The 24,121-nt window shown below is 36.4% G+C and overlaps 1 protein-coding gene across 6 annotated transcripts in view; it reads right to left on the reverse strand.

Annotated features, from left to right (window-relative positions):
* LOC139969375 (cytoskeleton-associated protein 5-like) overlaps positions 1 to 24,121 on the reverse strand; it is a 72,499-nt gene that overhangs the window by 45,548 nt on the left and 2,830 nt on the right. For all 6 annotated transcript variants that reach the window (XM_071974267.1, XM_071974265.1, XM_071974264.1 and 3 more), the window contains exons 2-14: positions 15,374 to 15,447; positions 14,511 to 14,704; positions 13,913 to 14,039; positions 13,194 to 13,445; positions 11,870 to 12,002; positions 11,020 to 11,120; positions 10,342 to 10,455; positions 9,472 to 9,576; positions 9,243 to 9,332; positions 4,146 to 4,310; positions 2,832 to 2,960; positions 955 to 1,137; positions 524 to 631 (exon numbers count right to left, since the gene is read on the reverse strand). In XM_071974267.1, the coding sequence (XP_071830368.1) occupies positions 524 to 631; positions 955 to 1,137; positions 2,832 to 2,960; positions 4,146 to 4,310; positions 9,243 to 9,332; positions 9,472 to 9,576; positions 10,342 to 10,455; positions 11,020 to 11,120; positions 11,870 to 12,002; positions 13,194 to 13,445; positions 13,913 to 14,039; positions 14,511 to 14,704; positions 15,374 to 15,427 (1,755 nt within the window). In that variant the 5' untranslated portion in view covers positions 15,428 to 15,447. The remainder of the gene's footprint in view (positions 1 to 523; positions 632 to 954; positions 1,138 to 2,831; positions 2,961 to 4,145; positions 4,311 to 9,242; positions 9,333 to 9,471; positions 9,577 to 10,341; positions 10,456 to 11,019; positions 11,121 to 11,869; positions 12,003 to 13,193; positions 13,446 to 13,912; positions 14,040 to 14,510; positions 14,705 to 15,373; positions 15,448 to 24,121) is intronic.

Consider the following 24,121-nt stretch of genomic DNA (forward strand, 5'->3'; position numbering starts at 1 on the left):
TGATTGACTACTTACACTCAAGACTGGTTCTGACGGTATCTCTGTTGTGGTCTTACTACTCCTTATACAATATGGATTGACTACTTACACCCAACACTGGTTCTGACGGTATCTCTGTTGTGGCCTCACTTACTCCTTATACTACATTGATTGACTACTTACACCCAAGACTGGTTCTGACGGTATCTGTTGTGGCCTCACTTCTCCTTATACAACATGGATTGACTACTTACACCCCAGACTGGTTCTGACGGTATCTGTTGTGGCCTCACTTCTCCTTATACAACATGGATTGACTACTTACACCCCAGACTGGTTCTGACGGTATCTCTGTTGTGGCCTCACTACTCCTTATACAACATGGATTGACTACTTACACCCCAGACTGGTTCTGACGGTATCTCTGTTGTGGCCTCACTACTCCTTATACAACATGGATTGACTACTTACACCCCAGACTGGTTCTGACGGTATCTCTGTTGTGGCCTCACTACTCTTTATACAACATGGATTGACTACTTACACCCAAGACTGGTTCTGACGGTATCTCTGTTGTGGTCTTACTTCCTCCTTTGCCTGCTGCTGTCTTCTTAGCTCCGCCTCCTCCTTTGACTGATTTAGCTTTACTGCTCTGATTAAATAAATAAGCAGGAATACTTTCACAACACTGAAAAATTTAAATAACATCTGAAAACTGATAAATGCACAAGCAATGGTGAAACTGATGGTTTTCATGGCTAGGCTACTATTTATTGAATCTTAGAGACATTCAATCAGTAAAGCTTGTCTAAAAGGCTTCATGGTACCTTGTTCACATATGGATCCAATTCATCTTTAATATAAGTAAATAAGAATAAAGTAAATCCTGCCAGTTTCATTTATATTTGGATTCCGCTTCTCAGGTTAATTAGCTGTAATATCAATTCTGATTCATGCCACCAAAGATTAACTTACAGATTTAGCTGATTTTGTTCCCTTTGCTGCTTTCTTTTCTGTTCCAGCAGCGGGTGGGGCTGTTTTTGGTCTTGATTTGGCTGTAGGAGCAGCTTTCTTCTCTTCCTTTTTCTCCTTGGGTTTGGATTTCTTGGCCCCACCTTTACCCTCTGGCAGTTCCACCTTCTCACAGTATTCTTTTATCTGTAAACAATAAAGAAATATGGATATGTTCAACTTGCAGGTGATTAACAGATCTGTGCATTAAACAGTTTCATAAAAACTGCAACATGCAGACTAATAATACTATATATCCAGTACATCAATAGACATACTCAGGGAATAATTTATCAAGAGTCACATAGCAAACTGCTATACGTTACAGGCAAATAGCTACACAAATGCAAGATATATATCAGTTACTGTACACAGGAAACATAGTACTTTATCAGAGACAACATTCTGAGACTGCTACATGAATGTGAACACTACAGTAATACCTGACAATGAGTCACATAGCAAACTGCTATACTCTATAGGCAAATAGCTATACAAATGCAATGATGTATATCAGTTACTGTACACAAGAAGCATAGTACTTTATCAGAGACAACATTCTGAGACTGCTTCTACATGAAATGTGAACTCTACAGTAATACCTGACAATGAGTCACATAGCAAACTGCTATACTCTATAGGCAAATAGCTATACAAATGCAATGATGTATATCAGTTACTGTACACAAGAAGCATAGTACTTTATCAGAGACAACATTCTGAGACTGCTACATGAATGTGAACACTACAGTAATACCTGACAATGAGTCACATAGCAAACTGCTATACTCTATAGGCAAATAGCTATACAAATGCAATGATGTATATCAGTTACTGTACACAAGAAGCATAGTACTTTATCAGAGACAACATTCTGAGACTGCTTCTACATGAAATGTGAACTCTACAGTAATACCTGACAATGAGTCACATAGCAAACTGCTATACTCTATAGGCAAATAGCTATACAAATGCAATGATGTATATCAGTTACTGTACACAAGAAGCATAGTACTTTATCAGAGACAACATTCTGAGACTGCTGCTACATGAATGTGAACACTACATTATTACCTGACAATGAGTCACATAGCAAACTGCTATACTCTATAGGCAAATAGCTATACAAATGCAATGATGTATATCAGTTACTGTACACAAGAAGCATAGTACTTTATCAGAGACAACATTCTGAGACTGCTGCTACATGAAATGTGAACTCTACAGTAATACCTGACAATGAGTCACATAGCAAACTGCTATACTCTATAGGCAAATAGCTATACAAATGCAATGATGTATATCAGTTACTGTACACAAGAAGCATAGTACTTTATCAGAGACAACATTCTGAGACTGCTGCTACATGAATGTGAACACTACATTATTACCTGACAATGAGTCACATAGCAAACTGCTATACTCTATAGGCAAATAGCTATACAAATGCAATGATGTATATCAGTTACTGTACACAAGAAGCATAGTACTTTATCAGAGACAACATTCTGAGACTGCTTCTACATGAAATGTGAACTCTACAGTAATACCTGACAATGAGTCACATAGCAAACTGCTATACTCTATAGGCAAATAGCTATACAAATGCAATGATGTATATCAGTTACTGTACACAAGAAGCATAGTACTTTATCAGAGACAACATTCTGAGACTGCTGCTACATGAATGTGAACACTACATTATTACCTGACACTGACTAAATGTGTCACAACAATACTACAGCAACATTAGCACACATTGTTGCATAAGTCATTAAGACATTAACCATGGCAAATGTTAAATGACATTTTATGCTGGATAGTTTTCACAGGGAAGTTACCTTATCCAGTTTCAATTTCTCTAGATCAGCTATGAGTGGATTCATTGGTTTCTCTCCAACTATTCTTAAGGCTGTCCCTAAGGCTTGCATAGCTGCCTCCCTTACATCAGGAGTTGTATCTGAAAGTTTCTGGAAAAACAAATATGGAGACATTAATTTCATATAGTCTTTAAGATAATGAAACCTAAAACTGCAATTCAAGATGAAATGGAATTGTAAGATGTAAGGAGTACTTGTTTTGTTTTCATTTCTTTACTGAAGACATCTCTCCTAGTAAGGTAGCGTATTAATTTCTGGCAGCCACATCCAACTTTGAAATAAGCTAGCTTTATCATCAGATAATGTACATAGCTTTATCATCAGATAATGTACATAGCTTTATCATCAGATACTGTTCATAGCCTCACAAATTGTAAAGCAAGACAGGAAACAATGCCTCAATATATTGTTTACAAAACTGATACATAAGCAAACAAACAAATGTCAGCTCAGCTATATCACATAAAGTCCTTATGAAGATTAGAGCCAAGTTACCCACATCAGCCATTTCATGGTACAAGTGAAGTTTGCAACTTGCCTAACACCCACTTATTATAGGGTTACACCATACATATCAAAATGTCTGAGTGTAGCTAACTAATTCCATGCATTGCATAGCAATGTGAACTCCCACATATTTTTCAGTACTTTTAATTACACCGAAACTGCCATTGTTTAAGCCAAAGGTGGGCATAGTCTGGACGGAGGGCTTAAAAGTTTAATATTGGAACAATGATTGTATCCATCCAAACATGAACTGAAATAATTAACTCCACTGAATGAGTAAAAACTTGAAAATATTAATACGTTGGTTGAAGTTGTGCATAGTTTTATGGCCAACATATTGGGTATGAATATTGCACAATTCAAGTATAACTTTACATGACCTTTGACCTCTTATTCTTGTACTTTTTTCCCCTTCATCTCCTGACCATTGTCACTGAATTTGTTTCAAATCAGATTAAATCCTTAGGAGAAGCAGTTTAATGGATTTAAAGTTTGAATCAAACTTGAGCCCACCCAAATGACCTTTCACCTACTATCATAAAACTTTAAGGAATCCTTTGAGGCTCTGACATAGGCAAACACTTCAGCGACTTCTGTCAGGATGGAGCAAATGAGCTGCGAGCAAGATGACAGATGTGTACAGACAGATACACACACTGCTATTGCACAAAGTCTATTGGCTTTACCAGGTGTGCTAATAATGAGGCTGTAATGCATTAGCAAGCACTAAACCCACTATTTATGTTGGTATATAATTTGTAAATTTACCTGCACAAGAGAAGAACCAAGAGGTTTCAAGACTGATTTAGGTAAACTTGAAGCAGAGCTGATTCTGAAAGATCTGGCTAAAAACAAACAAGTCTCTGCTTTGATGGATGGATTCTTGCTATCCAGCGCTGCCAGGACATCCTCCATAATATTGGTAAAGTTAGTCTGATGAGGAGGAAAAAGGGAGCAGGAATTAATGCAGTACTCTGTAAAGACACTTTTAAGCCTTTGGTTTTCAAACCTGAAAGCCTTCCGAATTTGCAATTCTAATCCATAAAATACTCTGCTCAGTTACTGGTACAGCAACTAGTGGGAAGGGTTCTTAAAATGTTCATATTGTGACCTCAAAGAAGATTTGACCTCCCCAAAACTACTAGAAAGTTTGTTCTAATTGAGGGGCAGCCACATAAGACAAGATTCACCAAAGTTGAACTCAGTTAACCAGTTTACAACATTGTCAGATTTTGATTCCTGCTAACCACAAAAGAACATGCCTCCAACACAAACAACCAAGATCTTATTTACAAACCTAGTATAAGGTTCAACAAAGCTGAACTCATTGGGTTAAGCCTGTTCATAAACTTTTCAAATTTTGACCATTTCTGACCTCAAATGACCTTTGACTTCCACCAAACACCATTAAAATCCATAACTCATTAAGAAGGATATATATATATTTATACCATGTACAAGATTTGGCACAACAGGTGGATTTATTGTGTTAGCTTGTTAACATTGTGTCATGGTTAACAGCTGTTGATGTCATATGAGATTGGACCTCTACCAAACTAGTAGATAGCCAGTACTACTTAATATCAGGCACTTATCACCCAACTATGACCATCACCATTGAGTTGCTTGTTTTAACAGGTTTTCACCAAAACCACTACATTCTTGTTGTGCTGTAGTGTAGCATCAAAAGGAAGTAAATATCACTGCATCATGACAAGATGGTACAAAATACCTGAGTTGCTTTCATTCTTTCATTTATTTGAATATGTAGTATATTTTACTCTTGATCTGCCACTGTCATTTTGTAGACAAATACATGTTAGATCGAAATAGTATTGGTTCTCACTGGTAACATGAACAGTTGTTATCACTATAGTCTTCCATCAATAACAAATTTCTTTTATCACATGACAAGTTGCAAGGTGAGTTGATAATAATATTGCAATGCTGTAATATTGTGGTACTTGAGGTGTGTCTTATGGAATAACTGAATTAACTTACAGCTGTAATATTGTGGTACTTGAGGTGTGTCCTATGGAATAACTGAATTTACCTACAGCTGTAATATTGTGGTACTTGAGGTGTGTCCTATGGAATAAATGAATTTACTTATAGTTGTAATATTGTGGTACTTGAGGTGTGTCCTATGGAATAACTGAATTTACTTACAGCTGTAATATTGTGGTACTTGAGGTGTGTCCTATGGAATAACTGAATTTACTTACAGCTGTAATATTGTGGTACTTGAGGTGTGTCCTATGGAATAACTGAATTTACCTACAGCTGTAATATTGTGGTACTTGAGGTGTGTCCTATGGAATAAATGAATTTACTTATAGTTGTAATATTGTGGTACTTGAGGTGTGTCCTATGGAATAACTGAATTTACTTACAGCTGTAATATTGTGGTACTTGAGGTGTGTCCTATGGAATAACTGAATTTACTTACAGCTGTAATATTGTGGTACTTGAGGTGTGTCCTATGAAATAACTGAATTTATTGTGGTACTTGAGGTGTGTCTTATGGAATAACTGAATTTACCTACAGCTGTAATATTGTGGTACTTGAGGTGTGTCCTATGGAATAACTGAATTTACCTACAGCTGTAATATTGTGGTACTTGAGGTGTGTCCTATGAAATAACTGAATTTATTGTGGTACTTGAGGTGTGTCCTATGGAATAACTGAATTTATTGTGGTACTTGAGGTGTGTCTTATGGAATAACTGAATTTACCTACAGCTGTAATATTGTGGTACTTGAGGTGTGTCTTATGGAATAACTGAATTTACCTACAGCTGTAATATTGTGGTACTTGAGGTGTGTCCTATGGAATAACTGAATTTACCTACAGCTGTAATATTGTGGTACTTGAGGTGTGTCCTATGAAATAACTGAATTTATTGTGGTACTTGAGGTGTGTCCTATGGAATAACTGAATTTATTGTGGTACTTGAGGTGTGTCTTATGGAATAACTGAATTTACTTACAGCTGTAATATTGTGGTACTTGAGGTGTGTCCTATGAAATAACTGAATTTACTTACAGCTGTAATATTGTGGTACTTGAGGTGTGTCCTATGGAATAACTGAATTTATTGTGGTACTTGAGGTGTGTCTTATGGAATAACTGAATTTACTTACAGCTGTAATATTGTGGTACTTGAGGTGTGTCCTATGGAATAACTGATTTTACCTTCAGCTGTAATATTGTGGTACTTGAGGTGTGTCCTATGGAATAACTGAATTTACCTACATCTGTAATATTGTGGTACTTGAGGTGTGTCCTATGAAATAACTGAATTTACTTACAGCTGTAATATTGTGGTACTTGAGGTGTGTCCTATGGAATAACTGAATTTATTGTGGTACTTGAGGTGTGTCTTATGGAATAACTGAATTTACTTACAGCTGTAATATTGTGGTACTTGAGGTGTGTCCTATGGAATAACTGAATTTACTTACAGCTGTAATATTGTGGTACTTGAGGTGTGTCCTATGGAATAACTGAATTTACTTACAGCTGTAATATTGTGGTACTTGAGGTGTGTCCTATGGAATAACTGAATTTACTTACAGCTGTAATATTGTGGTACTTGAGGTGTGTCCTATGGAATAACTGAATTTACTTGCAGCTGTAATATTGTGGTACTTGAGGTGTGTCCTATGGAATAACTGAATTTACTTACAGCTGTAATATTGTGGTACTTGAGGTGTGTCCTATGGAATAACTGAATTTACTTACAGCTGTAATATTGTGGTACTTGAGGTGTGTCCTATGGAATAACTGAATTAACTTACAGCTGTAATATTGTGGTACTTGAGGTGTGTCCTATGGAATAACTGAATTTACCTACAGCTGTAATATTGTGGTACTTGAGGTGTGTCCTATGGAATAACTGAATTTACTTACAGCTGTAATATTGTGGTACTTGAGGTGTGTCCTATGGAATAACTGAATTTACCTACATCTGTAATATTGTGGTACTTGAGGTGTGTCCTATGAAATAACTGAATTTACTTACAGCTGTAATATTGTGGTACTTGAGGTGTGTCCTATGGAATAACTGAATTTATTGTGGTACTTGAGGTGTGTCTTATGGAATAACTGAATTTACTTACAGCTGTAATATTGTGGTACTTGAGGTGTGTCCTATGGAATAACTGAATTTACTTACAGCTGTAATATTGTGGTACTTGAGGTGTGTCCTATGGAATAACTGAATTTACTTACAGCTGTAATATTGTGGTACATGAGGTGTGTCCTATGGAATAACTGAATTTACTTACAGCTGTAATATTGTGGTACTTGAGGTGTGTCCTATGGAATAACTGAATTTACTTGCAGCTGTAATATTGTGGTACTTGAGGTGTGTCCTATGGAATAACTGAATTTACTTACAGCTGTAATATTGTGGTACTTGAGGTGTGTCCTATGGAATAACTGAATTTACTTACAGCTGTAATATTGTGGTACTTGAGTGTCCTATGGAATAACTGAATTAACTTACAGCTGTAATATTGTGGTACTTGAGGTGTGTCCTATGGAATAACTGAATTTACCTACAGCTGTAATATTGTGGTACTTGAGGTGTGTCCTATGGAATAACTGAATTTACTTACAGCTGTAATATTGTGGTACTTGAGGTGTGTCCTATGGAATAACTGAATTAATTGTGGTACTTGAGGTGTGTCCTTTGGAATAACTGAATTTACTTACAGCTGTAATATTGTGGTACTTGAGGCGTGTCCTATGGAATAACTGAATTTACTTACAGCTGTAATATTGTGGTACTTGAGGTGTGTCCTTTGGAATAACTGAAGTTACTTACAGTTGTAATATTGTGGTACTTGAGGTGTGTCCTATGGAATAACTGAATTTACCTACAGCTGTAATATTGTGGTACTTGAGGTGTGTCCTATGGAATAACTGAATTTACTTACAGCTGTAATATTGTGGTACTTGAGGTGTGTCCTATGGAATAACTGAATTTATTGTGGTACTTGAGGTGTGTCTTATGGAATAACTGAATTTACTTACAGCTGTAATATTGTGGTACTTGAGGTGTGTCCTATGGAATAACTGAATTTACTTACAGCTGTAATATTGTGGTACTTGAGGTGTGTCCTATGGAATAACTGAATATACTTACAGCTGTAATATTGTGGTACTTGAGGTGTGTCCTATGGAATAACTGAATTTACTTACAGCTGTAATATTGTGGTACTTGAGGTGTCCTATGGAATAACTGAATATACTTACAGCTGTCATATTGTGGTACTTGAGGTGTGTCCCATGGAATAACTGAATATACTGTGGTACTTGAGGTGTGTCCTATGGAATAACTAAATTTACTTACAGCTGTCATATTGTGGTACTTGAGGTGTGTCCTATGGAATAACTGAATTTACTTACAGCTGTCATATTGTGGTACTTGAGGTGTGTCCTATGGAATAACTGAATTTACCTACAGCTGTAATATTGTGGTACTTGAGGTGTGTCCTATGGAATAACTGAATTTACTTACAGCTGTAATATTGTGGTACTTGAGGTGTCCTATGGAATAACTGAATTTACTTACAGCTGTAATATTGTGGTACTTGAGGTGTGTCCTATGGAATAACTGAATTAACTTACAGAGCTGTAATATTGTGGTACTTGAGGTGTGTCTTATGGAATAACTGAATTTACTTGCAGCTGTAATATTGTGGTTCTTGAGGTGTGTCCTATGGAATAACTGAATTTACTTACAGCTGTAATATTGTGGTACTTGAGGTGTGTCCTATGGAATAACTGAATTAACTTACAGAGCTGTAATATTGTGGTACTTGAGGTGTGTCCTATGGAATAACTGAATTTACTTACAGCAGGGAATGATGCATCAATTGCATCTCGCAAAGCCGTCACAACCATCACTTTCTTCTCCTTGAACTTTTCAAGAATTGCTTGAATACACTGGAAAGTTAAACAAAGAAAACATTGTTGAACTAAATTTGCTGTCATTACTAACTTTCACAGAGATAACCTAGAGAATGATGGGGCTATTCATTGATTGATCTACAGTGTGCTAAATTCTGTTATCTGAGAAACTTACCAAATTGGCATAGGGAGAAAATTTCTTCTTAAGTCCGTTTCCAAGGCCTGCCAGGCATTTACCAGCTGATGCAACAATCATAACATTTGTATCCTTGCTGATGGTCTGTTGAAGAGACAAATTGTGAAAAGTATAGAATTAATGGCAGCGTCTCAGTTGTTACCTGGATCTTGAAATCATTTTATTGAACCAAAGGTAGATGCTTATCATTTGGTACAATGGACTTTATCACTGAGAGAATCAAAAGCGCGGAAAGATGCAATCCTTTATGTGGAATTAGTACAATCTTGCGTGAGGGACTTGCAATACATTTACACTGTAGATTAGCGCACCTTCCCCAGCTTTGAATAGCGTTGAATCAAACTATCTACATTTTTTCCTGTTATGGTTGTGGTGAAATGCGCTGAAAAATAAAATCTGTTATGTGGAACGTAATAATCGGTTCCGCATAATCAGTATCGCCATGGATTTTGCCGATGCCGATTATTTACCGATTATCGGTCGAACACTAGAAGAGATACAACAAAGCAATTCTGAGATTGGGGTATACAGGGCCACTGTGTAAAACATATTACCATACTTAGATTAACAGTTAACAATTTTTTTTTTTCCATTCAGAATTGCAGGGTATGATCTACATTGCATCAAACAATTTTTTATTTCAAAACCTGTTTTTGTTTTGTTTGAAGCAAAGCCTCTTGAATTTCTAGATAAAACTCAAAAGGGTCACTTAAAAGTCAGAAATTTACTTTGGAAAAAAAAACAAGGATTAACCACAAAACTTGTATACAGTGTGAAACCATGATTCTGAAAGGTGAGATTGGCTCCCCTCTAGAGAGTTTTCATGGTTACTGAATCTTTTGACCTTACCTTCTTAAGCACCTTGACAAGATCACCATAGTCCCCAGCCTCTAATTTTGGTTTACAACACAAAGGCAGTACCGTCTCCAAGGCTTCTTTTCTCGTCTGCCATTTCTTTGCTTCCTAAAAGATAGAAATAAACACAGAGCTAGATCAATTTAAAACTGTTTTAACATGTTATGAACCAGTGTAGCACTAGTTAGTGCAGCACTAGTAGGTCACTGTAGACTTCTTATGTTTTTTCTGTTTTTTTTTCCAGAAACAGCTACACCGTCATAGGGATATGAAGTCCGTCTAGCCTCCAAATTGCTACAGAACCAGAGCCAACCTTTGAAGCCAGCTGCCACTCACCACCATCACCACTCATCGCCTCCTCCAATCCTAACCTGCTACATTCCTGTCACCATCCAGTCACATGTCTCTCCGACCTGGCCCACAAAGTTCAAATTTAAAAATAACTCTCTAATTTCCGATCTCTCAATTTAGGAGTCTTTTATTTACTGGTCAGTGGCTGTCGCCCTGGATCGCTAAAGCGCCTTTCGGCGGAAACAGCTATTTACGAGACAATCTATGCTATAGACTTCTATGTACTTATCTATGGTTACATCATTATTACACAAACAACTAAGTTATGTCTGAATATCCATTACAACAACAATTATAAACACACTATTCATTGATCCTTACCATATTATCATAAAAGTCCTTTGGCAGTTTAGACAAAATATCTTCCGGTTCAATTAAATCAAAAGGGTCTATGGCAGGAGCAGCTGCTTCATCTTCTGACCCTGATGAAAATGAAACAAAAAATATAAAAACTTGTAAAATCACTGAAAACTGGCTTGGGCTTTCATTGAATACTGGAAGTAAAGGAAGGAAAAGGTACTTACATTATATCACAAAGAGTAATTTATCTTCACTTCATTTACCAGAAACCGAGTATCTCTGAGTTCTTTCAATAGCCTAACACAGGATGTATCCACCTGACAAGACCGTCTTTATAAACATGGGCACCAATGTCTACTACAGAATGTGATAGGTTACAGCAGTCATTAAGAGAAACAGTGAAACATCAGACCCATTCATTTCTAAGGGTAGGATATTGCATCACTTCAATTTTGTACTTGTCCATCAGAAAAACTATATATCATAAGATTTGAGCAGAGGAACTTGCTGTCAACCAAATCACATATTAGATTAACAATAACAATAGGGGTCACAAAAAGTACTTGTTTTAAGGATTATCCGTTAGATAATCAGAATCTGCTCAATTTTTCATTGCCCATGATTATTGAGACCGGTTATTGGGACATTTCCAAAGAAACTGTTGTGTGAAAAATAAAGCAGTCTTTGGTTTATCACTGTGGCAAACTTTCTTCAATGTATTTTTGCTTTGAGTATTAACAATTCAGAATCAATACCCTGCTGTTCAAAAGATGTTTGATGTGACCCTTAGCTAGAATCAATATATGTACCCTAGTCTGTTACAGTCCTGGTGCATGTTTCTACATCTACATCTGACTGTGGATGAACTTACCACTTTCTTCATCACTTTCTCCTCCACCTGCTGCCTCTGCTTTAGCTTTCAGATCTTGTTGTGATTTAAGAAACCTTGCTTGCTTAGCTGCCTTTTTGGGTAGTTTCTCAAATTCATCCTCTAGCTCTTTAAGCTGGGTGAAGGGAAAAAGGTAAAACCTCCATAAATTTCTAATTTATCTCTTCCAATGGATACAGTGTCTACAATGTTTGTTCTATCAATCCATCTGGTCAGGATTAGGCATAACGATCAACATTTGTTTGGTGTAGGTCAACTGCAGTCAATGCTATCGCAGTAACAATGTATGGAGAGATCTAAAGCAACAGTACAGATTGAAACCTCTATCAGGCATGATTAGTCATTCATCATTCACTTCAGGTTAGAAGGTATTTAAGAAACACCCTAATAATAAACTATGATCCCAACAAAGGCACACAAACACTCCCCATTACCCTAACAGTAGAGGATAACATTATCTCAAATTCAGACGGAAGTTAACTTCTCAGCCTAATCATCAGCTAATTACAGCAATAAGACAATGCACAAGAACAATGCACTGGATTACATGAAAGTCTTATGTACTGTATGGGGAAGGTTGGAGAACATTTTTATAATTTCTGAAATCAAATGCAACAATTTTTGCTGTTAGTAATCATTCAATAATGCCAAATCAAACATGGCTGTTGGACAGTTAATAATCATAAACACAAAATTCTTCAGACTTTGGTAGGTGTTGTTCATAGTTCTATAATCATAAACACAACATTCTTCAGACTTTTGTAGTTATTATATACTGGCCACTTGCAGGACTAGCTCAGTATCTTCCAATCAATGTTACTAACACAGCCTGTAGATGAGCTCACTACTCACTAGGTTTGCCCATGCTGCTAGTTGTGTATTTTACCTGTACTGGTTTAATGTTACTAAGGCTAGGTTTGCCCCTGCTGCTAGTTGTGTATTTTACCTGTACTGGTTTAATGTTACTAAGGCTAGGTTTGCCCCTGCTGCTAGTTGTGTATTTTACCTGTACTGGTTTAATGTTACTAAGGCTAGGTTTGCCCCTGCTGCTAGTTGTGTATTTTACCTGTACTGGTTTAATATTACTAAGGCTAGGTTTGCCCCTGCTGCTAGTTGTGTATTTTACCTGTACTGGTTTAATGTTACTAAGGCTAGGTTTGCCCCTGCTGCTAGTTGTGTATTTTACCTGTACTGGTTTAATGTTACTAAGGCTAGGTTTGCCCCTGCTGCTAGTTGTGTATTTTACCTGTACTGGTTTAATATTACTAAGGCTAGGTTTGCCCCTGCTGCTAGTTGTGTATTTTACCTGCACTGGTTTAATGTTACTAAGGCTAGGTTTGATAGCTGCTCCAATCCACCTATAGACTTCAATAGCCAGCTGTTTAGTTTCCTCTCGTACAGTCTTGTCACTATGCTCCAACAGTTTGGGAATGCTCTTCACTATCGGCTTCATACTGATGATCTTGGAACCAAAATCTCGCACAGCTTCTTTCATCACTAACGTGCAGGCTGCAACAACCTTAGGCTGCTTGTTTGACAAACCATTCATAACTTCTTCCTGCAAAAGGAAATATTTCAAAAGTTAATTGAATATAATGGACTGGTCATTAACAAACTTAAGACAGTTGAACATAGCACTTTCTCACCATGAATGGATGGTTTGAAGGTATCATAGCTTCCTCTTGATAGAATAGATCAGCTGTCATTAAGAACTAATACTAATATTATAAAAAAAATTACAACTCTTATTATTGATGACCAGTATGATTTAAATTATAAGACTGTATGAGTGATCATATTAAAGATCTTCATAGACTGTCAATCTGAGATGAAGAATTTGACCAATTTTGGCTAAAGATATTGAATACTTTCACTTAGGAATCATGCAAGTCAAGTTTTGTTGACATGATACCAGCATTGCAAACATCCCATATCATTAATGTTATTATGGTATAAAGAAACCCAGTAAAACATTACTTCAGGAAAGAAAATCATAACTATAGAGTCTGTAAGAAATGACCTTACCATGACCTGTTCTTGTTTTTCTAGTTCTATGTACATCATTAGAATCTCTTTCCCTTTTTCCTTTGTCTTGGTTCTGGATGAGTTGAGACATTTTGTGACCACTGCTGAAGAAACTTCTCCACAAGTCCTGAAGAATGAACAACAATCCAGCCATTAATCTTCTATAGCATGATAGCAGTACCAACTTTGCATAATTGTGAAATTCAACTGAGGAATACAATTTATATGTAACCTCTGTGGACCCAACCAGTCTAGTGAAGAGTGCATTGCATCAATGGATATGCACTTTACCGGATAATTACACAGTAAACTGTTCTTAATTAAGCTGGGAGAAGACCAATTCAGCAGAACTTCAGAAAGACAGTTTAATCGGATAGAAAACTTTCAGGAAAAGTTCAAACCCAAGGCAATTCACAAACTGTACAAACACCAATCAGAGTTAATAACTTTAGCAGCACTGGTTTATCTGGAAGAGGAAGTGAAGAGATAGAGTGGCATGCAAACTTATGTTATGTACAGACAGTACATGTAAGCAGTAATGGAATGTGTGTTGATTTCTTTGGGAGATCCCAAAGAGATAATTATTTAACTAACTCACTTAGGGGCTAATGCTGCATTCTCTTGGTAGGCCAATATTGCATCTAATCCCTTTTCCTGAGCAACAGCATTTGAATCCAAAGCAAACTTCTTCAAAAGGCCAGCAAATTTTGAAAATTCCGGACTCTTTTCGTTGTCTAGTTTTTGGAATAGCTTAGCAGCCTCTTCATATCCACTGAGCCTGGCCTTCCATACCTGTATGGACATGAAAAACAAGACAGGGTTTATCTTATTCGTGTCCACATTATCACAATGCTAAACATACCAAGCTTTGGTGTAAAGTAGGTGTATTCACTTATTTCTCAATTGACGGCAAATAGTTTGTTATCTGAGATATTGAATTTAAATAAAAGTCCTTAAGTCTGCAGAAGGATAACCAATTGTATCAGCTCTCTATGAAACCTTTCATCACCCTGTTCTGTAATCTTTTTGAACAACCACTATATAAGTACCAAACAAAGACATTGAAACATAAGATTTTAACAGGCATATTAATATTCCAAGCGGATCAATGACATGGACTACTGAGGAACAAACTACGGAGGACTCAATACTAATTACTCACTAACTTGCCTTACACTTGTTTCGAGCCTGATTTATCAATTGTGATTACTTAACTTAACTTAATGAACAGTTCAATGTTTTACATGAGTTGATCTCAAGTCAGTCACAAGTACGCTCTATGAACTTGACCACCTAGTACTTATAACTCATGGCCCGAGTTAACACCACTCCTCTGCCCGTGTCCCCTCCAACTTTCTTGTACGCACTGCTATACTGTACCTACTGAATGTAGATTTAATGTTTAATACTAATGGACCTTATAACAATCAAAGGTTAAGTTATCTCCGGGCTGTACTATACCTTATGGATACAGCGATCCTCCACTGAGAGTTTCATCCATTCATCATCCCCCATCTCTCACTTCTGTGGGTGAACTGTAACCATGACAAAAGAAACTTCACATTTTGAGGTATACATCGGAGGGTAAAATGGAAACTGTCTAGTTAGTCAATACAAGATTTGATTGGTAAAATTAGGGAAAGAAACAAAAGCAAACCAAAACAATATTGAAATCATTGTCTTATTTCTGTAACTTTCTGTATTTGCTAACTCTGTACTGAAAACTTGAGAAATCTTTGCACGGCTTCATATACATTTTAAAAGCCGTGCACGGAAAAATAGGCCGTCATTTTGAGAAACCATCCATGCAAAAGATGACTGGATGGCTTGCTGCCTAAACCCCTGACCTGAACCCTTAACAACCACATACAGTAAGTATATACTATTTTAATATTTGTCCCATTATTCTCTCCATATCTTTTGGTGTTATGAGTTTTCCAACATAGTGACAAGCAGGTAATGGTTAAAAAACAGTTTTGGAGGTACAGTATTTGACCTTTTGACCTATGACATCACCAATCACACAGGCACAAGTTTACAAGTGAACAACATACAGTATACTGTACGTATGGTCATAATTTGGTGTCAAGACTCATATTCAACATGTTGACATTAGTACAGTTACAGTACTGTACTTGTACCTACAGTTCTACAGCTGCATCTACTGTAGTAAGTTACTGCTGTACCTTGTAGCAATATTACTGTTGTACCTCGTAACTACAGTATATATATTACAGCTGTACCTCTTAACTAGTCTACTACTGTACCTCGTTACTATATTACCACTGTACAGTACCTTGTAAGTACTGTACCTCGTTACTACTGTATATATTATTATATAATATTACTATATATTGTAATTGATAAAGTTTCCTTGCTGAAGTTTTCCTGCACTGATTGTACCGATCGTTTGTACTTCTAGTAGCGCTGTTTTCTTGTTACTCTTATTCTTAACGGCTTAAGTATATGCTTACTCTGTGGTTGAATATTTTGGAAAGGCTTAGGAGACATTACTTGATGTTGAGTTTACCGACTCTTTTCTGCATCACAGTTTATTCTAACCCATAGAAGCTCTTCTATATAAAGCGGCTGAGAATATCCTACGTTTACAGATTATACGAGATTGTACGTCTTTACGCGCGTATAATCCCTATTCAGGTGCACTGAAGCGAAGCCCTAAGCCACGTAGACACGGCGTAGACGCCGCGTCGAAAGTCGCGTACAGAAACGTATAACATCGTATAACCGCGTATAATCGCGTAGATAAACGTAGAGTATACGTCTACGCGAGTTATACGTGAGCGGTACTGTAACACTGTACAGTACCTCGAAAGTACTGTACCTCGTTACTATATTACCACTGTACAGTACCTTGTAAGTACTGTACCTCGTTACTATATTACCACTGTACAGTACCTTGTAAGTACTGTACCTCGTTACTATATTAACACTGTACAGTACCTTGTAAGTACTGTACCTCGTTACTATATTACCACTGTACAGTACCTTGTAAGTACTGTACCTCGTTACTATATTACCACTGTACAGTACCTCGTAAGTACTGTACCTCGTTACTATATTACCACTGTACAGTACCTCGTAAGTACTGTACCTCGTTACTATATTACCACTGTACAGTACCTTGTAAGTACTGTACTGTACCTCGTTTATTAATTACTATTGTACCTCGTAAAGTACTCTACCCAATAACTACTGTACCTCACTGTTATACCTTGTATTTACTACTGTACCTCGTAACTGCTGTACATTACTGCTGTACCTCTTAACTATATAATTACCTCATTAATATGCAATAACTAATCAATTAATATGAAATGCAACTAAAATAAAAAAAAACAGCAATGATGCATTTGACTTAAATCTGTCAAGGAAATTGTAAAACAATAAAGCCATGTATCTCTCATGAATCAGAGTGACAGAGTCAGTATTCAGTTTCCACAATGAAACATTCTCTATATTGCTCAGGTTAAGCTGCATGTGAAATACACAAGACAAAAAAAAGACAAAAACATTTCCAGCTTTAGAGCAATAACATGTAAGGTACAGTAGGCTAAAGTACATACAACAGGGCCTACTGTAGGCCTATTAACAGATGTTGCAAATCTCTGATAAATTTCTGGAAATTACTACGTCATACAATATGTCTTTTATTGAAGAAGAAGCAGACCTGTTACAAGAATTAATACTGAATGGCAGTTAAGTGTTAGATCATAATGAAACACTGCATACAGTATTCAAAATATTTTAATAGCTGGCAGCTTTACCAAGACCGATCTAATTATACACCTTCAATACGTAGCATATGTATGTGTGCAGTAAAAAAAAACATCAATCAAAGACATGACATTGTCGTGCAAGCTGCTCTTCCTGACGTCAAATATAGCCGAGCCAAAACATCCTGAAATCTCTTGAAGATGAGTCAGATCTCCTAATTATATTTCCTATACAGTATGTCAGTGGTGGACATCCCTTTGCTGTGCATAGAGTCAAGTAATTACTGAGCTGTGCTCTGTACAGATTGGTCTGCCACTAGTACACAGTGTCTATTCCTATCATTTCTACAATATATAACTGAAATTGAATGTTCAGCCTCACAATCAGCATATTATGTACAAGGCAAGTGTTATCTCAAACTGGTATTTCAAGTGAATCATTAGTAACATTTGCTCATAAATACATGTATGAGACTTGACAGATAGTGAAAGATCATGTACAGTAATAGTGTCAAGTTGAAACTCACAAATTTGAAGAATAAAAAAAATAATCGGTTGACACAATCACACTCAATCTAATATGTTAAAGTAAGGTGTGCAGCTAAGCCAGCCATCCAGCATGAATACAGTGCAGCATTTCACGAACAATCTCAAGTTTTTTTGGCCAACAAAAGTAGCCTGCACTGAGCATACTGTAGATTGCATTCCACATGTATAGTAGCACTGAACTCAACCTTGTACAGTGAAAGAGGTCAGGGCTTGAGCATGACAATTTAAGTCTCTTACGCGTACTGTGGACTATTTAGTATAGTCAGTTGGGGTAAAAAAAAACAAGGGGGTAGTTGGGGTAAAAAAAAACAACCCCTTTTTATAGAAGGGGAATATTTAGCCAAAGTTCTTATTTATTTTTGGTGATAGTCCTATATGTCTAGTTTATTATTATATAATTTCTGGAACTCTATGTCACTTCGCTGCCAATCACCGCTTCATCGAATCAAGCGAATGCTACAATAGCAAAATTTGAAGTTTGTACCACATATTCGAAACTTTCTCCTGCATACGCAGCTTATATGATGTGGAGATTATTCCAGCAGTTACAGCATAGCAGTTAGTGATATTACACTCCCCCATGGTAGAATTACTCCAACTTCATTCACGCTTCATGGGGGGGCCTTGTTTTTTTTTACCCCAAAAAAATGATGTGAATGGGGTAAAAAAAAACAAGTACTTTCCGGCTCCAATGTACTCCCTATTTTGCCCGAATGTATAAATTTTTCCATAATGTTGATTTAAGAGGTTAGGCAAATAGTTTTCATGTCTGTCATGTGTCAAAAATGTTAAATAATTGGGCAGAAGTAACTGAAATTGGCTCAACTCTAATGTTTCTACTATATTACACCACATTTGTGTAGCATCATATACACACTGTACAGTATGAATATGGCTGAGCATGACGTATGACACGAGCGATCCATTATTACGAATTAAGACAATTTCACAATTTGTTTCCTTTTTCATGTAAAGGTAGTAGCTCATACTTAGATGTAATTATATGCAAACATGATTTTAAGATACATTCATGAAGAAAATAGCTGTTTTCTAGCATTTTTTTTTTTTACCCCGGCATTGTTATTTTTACCCCGAATTAAGCAAATTTTGGGGGTAAAAAAAAAAAACATTTTTCGCAAAAAACGACACTTTCCATTTACAAAAAAGTTATTTTTGTTAATTTCTCTTTAAGAGAATCCCACTCCACACACTTGAACATTAGAACCAAAACAATACCTCTTACTCATCAATTTTTAGAGCAAACTTTAGGTAAATTGTTTTTTTTTACCCCATTTGACTATACTTACACAATGCTTTTTAATACAAACAAGACAATGGTTTTATTTACAGTGAACATGAAAGACACTACCTTTGTCTATACTTTTCATGATGAGTTTCTAATATCCCAGGATGGAGTTAAGGGTTTAAAAGCCACCCAACCAGGGGGCTGAGGTATCATTCATGTTCATACACACTGTTACTAAATACTGTATCTAAATTATGATGGCCAAGTTGAGACAGGTTGCATTTACTCATCCTGTGTGTGGCCTGATCAAAAAGTAAACAGGCCATCAGTGCCATTTGAAAATTTATATTTGTGCTATAACACATAATGGTCCCTTTGAAACTACTTTGGAATACTGGGAGAAATCCACAGAGTGCCATAGTCAAACTTTGGTAATTTAGAAGTTAGAACTGTTAACTACGTACATAATTTACTCCTCTGTGTACTGTATGTAAGTACAATACAGTTGATTTGTACCGTGATCCATACCATATACAGTATGTAACATCTACACAAAGCATTGCACAAAGCCTCAAGGCTATGAACAGAATTTAAGGATTGTTTTAAGGAAATTCTAAGCATTTCTCACAAATTTATGATAAAATTATCAATTCACATTAATAAAAATATGGAAGTTTATTAACCCTTGTATTATTTAAGAATAATGTGTTTGGATTTCAGAAAAGTTCTGGTTAGTTGCTGTGGAACTTCAGAGAAGAATGAACTACAATATGGTGATGAGGACACTCCCAGTGGTCCCTTGCTATATTAAGATAATTAAGTGTAAAGCCACCATTCATACCCTGGTCGGGAAGTTATCAATTCCAGGTTGAGAAAAACTTCATTAGTCACATGTGAGACTCACACTGGTCTGTGTTTATGCAGAAGTGACAAGGTTTAATATTGAGAGATGGGTCACTTGAGCACCTGAGCATTCACACTAAAATATCAATGGATTGCCCCCGTGGGGCCAGGACCTAGGACAGGATAGGGAGATGATGATTGTGGGGTGTGATCCTGAGTAAACGAGCATGGATACTAAGATCTTAATCGCCCTTGCAGTCAGGTACTGTACTCCTTGCGTTCTAAAATTATGTGAACAAGATTATTCTTCCACTGAGGAAAATAGTATTCTTAACAAAGTAACTTGGTAGCAATTGAATTCACACTGCATAGGAACATTGAAAACTCTAGGCAACCATTCCACATGTACCATTTCAAAACAAATTTACAATAATATTTGTACACACTGTTCAGTAGTTAGGATAGTCTGTCAGAATTTGAAGAAGACCTCCCAGGATGACTGATACACCACATGATACTACACATATTATACTTCACTTCCTAGAGAAGAGTAAGAAAGATGACTCCCAAACAACCACACCCAGTCTTCCCAAGTAAACACCAAGATATTGAGATGGGGTTCTTTAACCATTACCAGTGTTGAATACTGTATCTATTCTCAATGTTGAATATATGTATCTTTCTCTGCTACCAGTGTTGAACAGTGAATTACTGTATCTATTCTCAATGTTGAATACTGTATCTTTCTCTGCTACCAGTGTTGAACAGTGAATTACTGTATCTATTCTCAATGTTGAATACTGTATCTTTCTCAGCTACCAGTGTTGAATACTGTATCTATTCTCAATGTTGAATATATGTATCTTTCTCTGCTACCAGTGTTGAACAGTGAATTACTGTATCTATTCTCAATGTTGAATACTGTATCTTTCTCTGCTACCAGTGTTGAACAGTGAATTACTGTATCTATTCTCAATGTTGAATACTGTATCTTTCTCAGCTACCAGTGTTGAATACTGTATCTATTCTCAATGTTGAATACTGTATCTTTCTCTGCTACCAGTGTTGAATAGTGAATTACTGTATCTATTCTCAATGTTGAATATATGTATCTTTCTCTGCTACCAGTGTTGAACAGTAAATTCCTGTATCTATTCTCAATGTTGAATACTGTATCTTTCTCTGCTACCAGTGTTGAACAGTGAATTACTGTATCTATTCTCAATGTTGAATACTGTATCTTTCTCTGCTACCAGTGTTGAACAGTGAATTACTGTATCTATTCTCAATGTTGAATACTGTATCTTTCTCAGCTACCAGTGTTGAATACTGTATCTATTCTCAATGTTGAATACTGTATCTTTCTCTGCTACCAGTGTTGAATAGTGAATTACTGTATCTATTCTCAATGTTGAATATATGTATCTTTCTCTGCTACCAGTGTTGAACAGTAAATTCCTGTATCTATTCTCAATGTTGAATACTGTATCTTTCTCTGCTACCAGTGTTGAACAGTGAATTACTGTATCTATTCTCAATGTTGAATACTGTATCTTTCTCTGCTACCAGTGTTGAACAGTGAATTACTGTATCTATTCTCAATGTTGAATACTGTATCTTTCTCAGCTACCAGTGTTGAATACTGTATCTATTCTCAATGTTGAATACTGTATCTTTCTCTGCTACCAGTGTTGAATAGTGAATTACTGTATCTATTCTCAATGTTGAATATATGTATCTTTCTCTGCTACCAGTGTTGAACAGTAAATTCCTGTATCTATTCTCAATGTTGAATACTGTATCTTTCTCTGCTACCAGTGTTGAACAGTGAATTACTGTATCTATTCTCAATGTTGAATACTGTATCTTTCTCTGCTACCAGTGTTGAACAGTGAATTACTGTATCTATTCTCAATGTTGAATACTGTATCTTTCTCAGCTACCAGTGTTGAATACTGTATCTATTCTCAATGTTGAATACTGTATCTTTCTCTGCTACCAGTGTTGAATAGTGAATTACTGTATCTATTCTCAATGTTGAATACTGTATCTTTCTCAGCTACCAGTGTTGAATACTGTATCTATTCTCAATGTTGAATACTGTATCTTTCTCTGCTACCAGTGTTGAATAGTGAATTACTGTATCTATTCTCAATGTTGAATATATGTATCTTTCTCTGCTACCAGTGTTGAACAGTGAATTACTGTATCTATTCTCAATGTTGAATACTGTATCTTTCTCTGCTACCAGTGTTGAACAGTGAATTACTGTATCTATTCTCAATGTTGAATACTGTATCTTTCTCAGCTACCAGTGTTGAATACTGTATCTATTCTCAATGTTGAATACTGTATCTTTCTCTGCTACCAGTGTTGAATAGTGAATTACTGTATCTATTCTCAATGTTGAATATATGTATCTTTCTCTGCTACCAGTGTTGAACAGTGAATTACTGTATCTATTCTCAATGTTGAATACTGTATCTTTCTCAGCTACCAGTGTTGAATACTGTATCTATTCTCAATGTTGAATATATGTATCTTTCTCTGCTACCAGTGTTGAACAGTGAATTACTGTATCTATTCTCAATGTTGAATACTGTATCTTTCTCTGCTACCAGTGTTGAACAGTGAATTACTGTATCTTTTCTCAATGTTGAATACTGCATCTTTTCTCGGTTACCAGTGTTGACCTTCACCAAATATAAAAGTGTAACTTATTTATTCCCTATGGTGGATCTACAGTACCTGCTTTAGTGTGACCTCCATCAATGCTTAGGTTAGACTTCATCATCATGTTTAGATGTGGATATATAGTACACACCAAACATGAAGTTCACCATACCTGTAGCTGTGGTTATCATGCTTGAACAAACGCACTTGTAAGGCAAATTCAGACTTCCAACTGACCTGAAATGATCTTTGACCTCCACAAAAACAACAGTGCAGGATCTTTAACTCACTACATGGTAGATCTTGTTGCTACAATATGGGTATGACCTCCATCTAAGCTTGGACTTATCAAGTTCTACAAGGTTGACATTTGACCTCCCTTGACCTGAAATTATGTTGGATTGTCAGATTACCAAAAATTGATCTTGCACTCAGTAAGGTAAATCCACATAACAAGTACAGTATTCAGTGCAACTCCCAGTTATCATGTTTACAAGATCAGGTCTCACACAGACATACATACTATTGTCACACAGGCCAATTGAACAACTTGCCAAAGTCAAGAGACCAAGATAAATATGCAAAAAATATCTGTGGAGCTATAAATGTATCATTGAAACCCTTTTAAATCCTTTTTGGATATACTGTAACCTGTCACAGGTCAAGGGATCATGGGGGTATAAGGTAGGCCTGAGTCAGGTAACACAAAATCGGAACCTGGTACCCGTTATCATTACCCGGGTGGGTAACTGGTACCCGAAACTCCGGACCGAATATTGAAGAAAAAAAATTGTGAAACTAGTCATAAACAATGTACAATGGCAAATCACCATGGCAAATGGCAAATTATGGCAAATCACCATGCCACCTTTCATTACTAATCCGATCAATCACATGGTTGCCTAACACCACACTAAGTCAATGGGGAAATCTAGTCTAACCATCTGTTTATTCGCTAAAATTGTGAAGCTCAGTTACAGTAGCTGGAACTAAAATATCCATGGAATACTTTCATTATTGCTGCTATCTTCGACCACATGGTAGCCTCACACCACACTAAGTCAATTGGAAAATCTTGCCTAACCATCGCTATCTAAATGCAAAAAAAAAAAAAATTAGCTGGATATCGGCAATTGTTTGGAAGGTATGTGCTATGTTTTGAAG

This window comes from Apostichopus japonicus, chromosome 7 (genome assembly GCF_037975245.1).
Source record: "Apostichopus japonicus isolate 1M-3 chromosome 7, ASM3797524v1, whole genome shotgun sequence".
NCBI lineage: Eukaryota > Metazoa > Echinodermata > Holothuroidea > Aspidochirotida > Stichopodidae > Apostichopus > Apostichopus japonicus.